At 38.6% G+C, this 7,981-nt stretch overlaps 1 protein-coding gene across 1 annotated transcript in view; it reads right to left on the minus strand.

The window, feature by feature from the left end:
• Positions 1–7,203, minus strand: part of AASDHPPT (aminoadipate-semialdehyde dehydrogenase-phosphopantetheinyl transferase) — a gene marked incomplete at its 5' end in the record, with an annotated part of 22,749 nt that extends 15,546 nt beyond the window's left edge. Inside the window, one exon of the mRNA XM_010139319.1 lies at positions 6,978–7,203. Coding sequence (XP_010137621.1) covers positions 6,978–7,203 — 226 coding nt within the window. The remainder of the gene's footprint in view (positions 1–6,977) is intronic.
• Between the last annotated feature and the right edge of the window lie 778 nt (positions 7,204–7,981).

The following is a 7,981-nucleotide window of genomic DNA, read 5'->3' on the forward strand; positions in this document are numbered from 1 at the left end:
TGCTGAAAAGCAAGAGACTCAGCTAGAAAACCCTAATAAATTTAACCAAAATATTCTCCAGCTTATTTTCATAATATCCAATTAATGGACAACGAATTTATCCCAGTCTCTGACTGCCTAACAAATACAACCTGCACGCTCATTGCATTGGAACAAAATTGACTGGATGGTTTAGCTATTCAACCGCCTAACTTTAAAAGTTCTTTTTCCCTAGAAAAATGTAGAGCTCTGCCTCCTTCCCATAACACTCATTAACTTGCTTCTCAGAGAACAGCAGCCAGCAGAGGAAAGGCATCCAGCAAATCTCTGAGCAGTTCCTCCAGTTGGTGCCTAAATTCTTTTGATATTCACAAGACAAGCTAGAGATTTTATATCCTGGAGAGCAAGATGCATTTTCATTTATTCTTCTTTAATCTACAGAAATTTTAGAGTCACACCTCTATCACATCACGATGCAGATTTGAAACCAGAGTAGCTGACAGAAAAAATTAACATAAAATTATCACAGCTGCGAAACCAATCAGTTTCTTACCTACAGCTATTATTTCCTGCTAATAAACTTTAAAGTACATTAGATCCTTAAAAATATAATTAGTAACCTTTCAAAATATACATTTAATATATATAATGCCATCTTTTCCACTGCAATGACAACTGGGTATTTTATTATTTTTTTCTGATGACTAGGCCAAAAATCTGCTTTGCATTTTCCCTGTAAACCAGCAAAACCTCAGACCAGCTATAAAACACTGATTTTAAAAAGATGTAGGAGTGAAGAATTAAAAAAAAATATATTCTATTCCCTAGTCCTATTTGAGAGAATGCTTTAGAAATAGTAGATAAATACAAGGTAATGTTTTTCTCCATTTTTCTATATGATTAAAATAAAATGCCAAACAAGCTGCATTTGTACAAGTACCCATGTAAATTATGATGCTATTAACTGTGAAGATTAATATCCATATATTCATATGGTGTTTCGTTTACGCTGTTACAAACATCAGGCCACTCGTAAGTCAGCTTTGGCAATACCATGTAGAGGTAGGAACTGTCCTGTTGTACATAAAGTTATTAAAACCATGACATGCCTTCTCAAAAACAGTGAGAGGAATGGATGATTGACCCTCCTCACTTCAGTTTCTCTTCAGTCCTCAAATTGTCTGGGCCAGAAACTAACTAGCTTATATTGTGGTCTGTATCTAAAACTACAGAAATTGGAAGCTAAAAGCTACTGCCACCAGCTCATTGATCCACTATGCCCTGAAGAAACCCCAACAAACCAAACAAATTAAAAAAGCCCCGAACCCCAAGAATGCTAAAAGACTTCTGACTGCCTTGAACTGCCTGAAAGAAACAGTGATCACGAACTAATATCTAATCAATACATATCAATTCACTTTCAGAAGGCAAACGGTCAAAGTGACAAGATGAAACTTTCTACCTGGCAAATCATTTCTTCTGCAACAGATGCCCAAGTCCCACTTGTTTATTAATACCAACTTATTAATACCTTGCACAGCTGTTTAGAACTGAAAACACATGGGAAACCATTAGCTAGATAAATGACTAACTCAGAAGCAGCAGATAGAAAACTAACACAGCCTGTTTTTTTAAATCTATTTACTCACACAGCTTTAGTGTGTAATTGGAAATTGGGTTTGCTTTCTGTGAACTCTCCACTTCCTGCCAGTATCCTGCAATTCTCCCAGTGATGCGTATGTTAAAAATCCATTCTGATGATGATATGTTTTATCTGGGCATATCTCAGAGAAGCAGCATTCACTTTAAAATGTCAGAAAACTTGAGGTTGCCTTCTTTGAATTACTCAACATTTCCCAGATAGTAAAATGGAAAAGCCATAAAGAGACTGACATAATTTGATAATGTTTGATATTTTCTCCATAGTTAGAATCATTAAGTCTTTGCAATACTAGAGAAACCACTATGGTTTCAACCACATTACTGTGATGAATATCGAGGCAAGCTGCTCTGATAGTCGGTATTAAACAAAAGAACCATAACGGATTAGATAGCTCTACCTCCAGAACTGCACTGGAGAAATAGTAATTTTGACACAGTACGGCTCAGATAAAAAAACCCGAAGAGAAGTCACAAACCGTTAAGCAGAACCCTCACATGTGATCAGTTCATAGAGAGGTAGCGTATGGTCTGCAACAGATACACGCTTCTTTGTCTTTTGTTCTGAAAACACACAAAAATGCCAAATCCTCCCAGATTTTTTCAGACTCCTTTCACATGTTCTTTCTATGGCCCATATGCAACGGTAATGTATACTTGCTATTGAAGAGCTTACTGATATAATCACACCTTGCCAGGGCATGGTTTTAGCTTGCTTCTGAGTAGAGAAAATAAACGTATTTAAAACACACAAGGTCTCAATCACCAAGATGATTGCAGAACACCAAAGTCTTTGAGTGAAAAGCTAATCTTACTGCATGTCAAATACTTAATTCTGGAATTACTTTGGATATCTCCGATCTTGATGTAACTGTAAAGGAATAGGTAAGAAAGACTGCCGGCTGATTATGAAAGATCAAGAATGAACTGGTAATTTATTTACCTTTGCAATTTCATCTAAGCTAAAAAATTTTATTACTGAAAAGAAATTCAATTGCACAGGAGGAAAGCTTTTGAACCTAAGACCTAAACTTCTTTCAAAAGCTCAAAGCAATCTTCATTAGCTGTAATTATTTCCTAAATCTCTGAAAATGTTCTACTTCACAGAGTTGAAGTGACTGGTAAATCCTACACACCAGTTAAAGCCAGTTGACACTTACGTAAAATTTTTCGTCCATAATTTAAAAATCAACTACATTATCACAAGCTGAGTTTTTCCTCAGGAAGCAGCAGTACTGTGAGACTCCTTCTCATTTCTTTTCAGAAAGGGTTAAAATTATTTCACATGCATTACCTCTCTTGCCAAATAACATCCACAGTAACTTCCATTAACAAATTCGCAGCACAATGCACATTTTCCCAGATGACTCAGGAGTTCATCTTAAATTGCCTTTTCTACCATCACCAGATTTTTTTCAGTTCAGTATCTGAATAGAAGGAAAAAGGTGATAAAAAACCCTGCTGCATACCTGTGGAACTTTTGTAGAACTGTCTCTATGTGCACTGCTAAGAATAGCTTCTTGTGTGGCCTGCCTTCACCTTCCAAGTAGGCTATGTCTTGAAGGAGTTTCATTTTTCAGATTTTAATAATGCAGCAAAAGTCATATGGAAAAAGGAGGCTTCTTATTGCTCATAAGTAAAACAAAAATAGCACAGATTAAGACAGGACACAAAATGTTTATGCACACCAGGTCTCCTTGTTACATGCTAGCACACAATTTAATAGCTTATTTCTCAAAACTTTCAGCTACTTTCTTCTATATTTGCACTGCCTATTTTGTTCACTGGTTGAACACTAAAAGAATGTAAGAACTACAACACTGGAGACTTAAATCAAGATTCTGTTGGATAACATCACGAGATGAAGTACTTTGTATTTAAACCTGCATTTGAAAAAAAAAAAAAAAAAAAAAAAAAAAAAAAAAAAAAAAAAAAAAAACTATTGTAACATACTTTGTACACAGGGAACTCTTTGTCCTTGTAGCTACTGCAGAGAAAGAGATTTATAGTGGACTTGCTCTCAGAAATATAATGTACTTAACAACTGCAGAGCAAGAGCACCACTCAGTGGCACTACCAAAGAAAACAATCCTGGAGAAGTCAAAGCATGTTCATTGCACAGCAGTACAAAGGGTTCCAGGTAACTCTACTAAGACAAAAACCTTTCTCAGAAAAATTTTAGGTGAAAAGACTGCCAGCTTTAGTTCATATTACAGAGACTATAATTTAAAATTCTATCATTAATATTGCTCATTTGCTGGCTCACTTGCCCACATACAATTACCAAGTACTCATCACTATCGTATTTTTTTGCCAAAAATGCAAACTTTCCTTTTCCAAAAAGGGAAGATGTAAACAAAACCTCTTTAAAATTTAGAACCTGGTATATTTTTTTATCTAATTAACAAATACTTGTGTAAAATTACATAATGTGGAAAACAATTACATGACCGGGTGCTGACACAGGACATCTACTTCTTACACATCATGACAAGAATTTAAGTTCCTTCTCTCCTTATCAGAAGACAGAAAAGATGCACACAAGCTGCTGACAGCTAAATTACTTCAAGACAGACTATGCTACCTGGGGAACTTCAGGTACTGGAAAGCTAGAAATTTTGAAATCATGCATTTTTCACTCCTCTATACACTGTGACGCTCGCCACCGTGAATTCAGATTGTGGATACAATAGCCCCCATTTCTGCCAATACATACCTAGATCTCTGATGAAAGAGGAAGAGGTGGATGAAGCAGCCATGGACAAAAAGGGAATAAAGGACCCACTTTCGGGAACCCTAGCAGACTTCGTCAGTCACTAGCTTGTTTCAGACTGGTCACCTAGATAGTGTTTCTCAGTATTACTTTATTACAAAGCACCAATGTAATTCCATCATCTAATCTTTAGAATCATGACCACCTCCGGAATCACCACTGGTTTCCTCTCTATGGGTAAAACCGCTGAAGCCTGTTTTACCGGATCTCCCAGTGTTCTTAGCCTCACCTGCTCACTCACACAAGAAATCCACACAGCTGCTGAGTGCAGCTGCCCCGGTGGCATTTGCTTCATGGTAAGAGGTCAGACTGTTGACATCAACAATTCCAGGACACATCAGCAGGAGCCTGTCTTGCTGCTGAAGAAGCCAGGAAATTAATGTTGTATCTAAACCCTGCATTTCTGCTGAGATATCAAACTCTTCCCCTGATTCCAAACCCTCCTCTGAACTTCAGCTTCGTGTTGTGATTTGGGCAGTCAAAAAGCTACATGACAGAAGCAGAATAACAGCCAAAACACGATCAACAGGATGAACTCAAGATATTTTTTTCCTCAATTTAGCCTGCTAGAGTTGACATAATTAAGAACAGGCCTAAATATATACCGACAGCCTAACTTTGCTTCTACGCCTCTTATGACAGCAATGACCGAAGCATTTAATGAATATACTCAGACACAAGGTGAAAAGAACCTTGATTTGTTCTAATGCTGCCTGCAGAATAAGCAATAGATCAATGGACGCTGAATTATCCATTATTTTAGCGATCTAATGTGAGGGAAATGAGAAAGAAATAGTGAATAAATAAGTAAAAAATACAAGAGAAGGGAAGCAGTAGAGATGACTTTTTTTTAAATACAGCCAGCTAATATTACAGTTAAAAGATTTTTTTTCCTATTAACTGGGAAAAGAACTAAGAATGTATTTCCTTACAAAGCAGAATGTACTGTATTTCAAAATGGAGAAGTAACACAAATGCAGGTTTCTAAACGTAAATGTAAATTAAACCGCTGCTCTTCACAATTGTTTCCTATTTTCAGAAGGAGACCTTAACATATTGACTTGTCAGCTGGACATCTGCAATGCGTCTTTAACACGTCAGCTAATTTCCAGCTCCATAAAATGCCAGCAGAGGATGCAAGTTATGCCCACCTCCATATAGAGCACAATGACTTTTATTTCCCAATAAAAGCTTAAAAGACGAACATTTGAATGTTTTCACTATTTACCCGCTGAAGGAGGAAAGCTTTTTAAAATCAGTGGTTAGGAAGTCTTGCCCTATGGCCTGTGGCAAGCCCAACAAAGCATTTCCAAGGGTACTGTGTCTGGGTGTTAATTTTTTTTGCATACCAGCCTGTTTGAGATCCATGCCTAAACCGGCTTTGATACCACATCGATGTTGATACCATCATCAGTGTCTGCAGAGTGTCAAGGCCGCCTCTGTCATGCTGCCCCCCAGCAAACAGGCTGAGGGTGTGCAAGACACTGTGTGGAGACACAGCCAGAACATCACTTTGTTTTGGGAGAGTTATGATTAAGCTTTCAGCCTAATCTGGGATTTGGGCCCTGCATTACAGCAGGGGTGTACCTGTTCCAGCACAGCCCTACCCAGGGGCCATGGCTCCTCTCATGAAATACGCACCTACTCTGGTGTGAGGTCCTCTGTGGGCTAGTGTGGGGCCTCAAATGCTGACCACCACCTTTAGAGTGAAGGTCTACAGCAGACAGAAGCGAGTCACAGGGAAGAACTTCAGGTTGGATTGCAGTAGTAGAGTCTCTGTGCACCTTAGCTAAACATGCCAACCAAAAAAACTTACACTTGTAATAATCGTTTGAAAGGTGTGAGGCGATTCCAGTAAATCATAAATCCCTGTAAGTTTCTCTTTTAACCCAGTCACACATCAAGGAACATTAGTGAACTGGGTGATCTCCATAAAATTGTATGTAAAAATATGCTTTGCTACAATTCTAATTTACAATTTGGGTCCTGAAGTTCACTAACACAGCGCAACATTTCATACACATACACAGGCCAACAACTCAAGCTTACGAAGTTTAGTCTTGTACCAGGGCACTTCAGATGTTTCCCCCTCGTGATCCCCTCTCACCGAGGATTACTGCACCCATGCAACAAATCCCTGGCACAAATAATGTCCATGCCTATGGGACAAGGGAGTATCACCCGCAGTCTATAAAGTTCTCATGGGGGTGGATCCCACTGTCCCTGGTTGAGAAGTTGTCCCTGCTTCTACCTAACAGACAGTTTAATTACGGGTTTGCTATCTGCAGATGCCAGTTCTTCCAAGGAATCTTCCAGGATTCATGACCTTGTTTTTCCAGGGTTCTGCTTTTCTAAGCTGACACTGTATCCTTATCTGGCGTAACAGAACACCAACAATCAACAATGAGGAGTACATTTAACAATACAAAAACAAATACACAAACCATTAACACACTCTCCTCTAATTACACTAAATTTCTAGGACACAGATTGGTTCTTTGGGAAATATTAAAACGTTCAGCACTTAAACACTATAGAATCTGCTGGGGTCACCATAACGCATTACCTGGTAAATTAGTCTTCATAATATCAATGCCAACTTGAAGCTCAGGCTCCGCTGCAAGAACTGCATAATCTCCTTGATGGGAGACATTGAAATTGTAATTCGAACAGATATCGACTACATTATTTTCCAGGAAAGGTTTTCCTTTTGATGTCCTTTTCAAATGTATTTCATTCCAAGGTATGCACAACTTTTCTGCAATTAATTTCCGTATCAGCAGGCGACCAGCCTGTGAAATAAAATGCAAGTGATTCATACAGAACTAATACGCTATGTGCAAAACAGCTGTGGTTGCTAGAAAACCACCACCTAAAATAAAACGTGGCTTTATTAGTGCTGTTATGAAGTAGAAGTAGGGTTTAGATAGATCATTTAGATCTCTCCCTTTTATAAAAGCCTGCATAAAGTAAATTGAATCAAACATGCACCAAACCTGAGTATAAAACACATCTGTTATCACTAGAAGCACAGAGATGACACAAGACCCAACAGTAAGCACTCCCAGACTGGAACAACCACATAAAATAGTTCTGCCTCTACCTTACTTAGGATGCTGTATTGCACATCTGCTTTTTATACCACACTGAACAGTAAAACTGTCCCAACAGCTCTCCCTTCTGCACACTCATTGTCACTCCAGGTGCTAAATGAAATACTGAACATCTAAAAATGATGAGTAACTTCTCAGACTAATTAGCAGAAGTCTGTATTGCTACCACGTATCCATGTGGGATTTAAAATCTGAATTATTCTCTTACACTACTGTCTTCATGTACGGTCTCCTCGAGCACGCTGCTTTTTGACATCACACATAAAACTCGTGATGTCTTTCAGAGCGAAGACTACCAGCAGCCTGCGAACAGCCCTTTTACCTCCTAACTGCCGGTGTAAGCGCAGCTCGCCACGAGCACTCTGTGATGCATTTACTTGGTTGAAACACCCCCGCAGGGCGTGTGTTCCTACGAGAGGTCAGATTCTCGGGCAGCACTAGCGCTGCAGAGAGACAA

The sequence above is a fragment of the Buceros rhinoceros genome, unplaced genomic scaffold, assembly GCF_000710305.1.
Source record: "Buceros rhinoceros silvestris isolate BGI_N320 unplaced genomic scaffold, ASM71030v1 scaffold10077, whole genome shotgun sequence".
NCBI lineage: Eukaryota > Metazoa > Chordata > Aves > Bucerotiformes > Bucerotidae > Buceros > Buceros rhinoceros.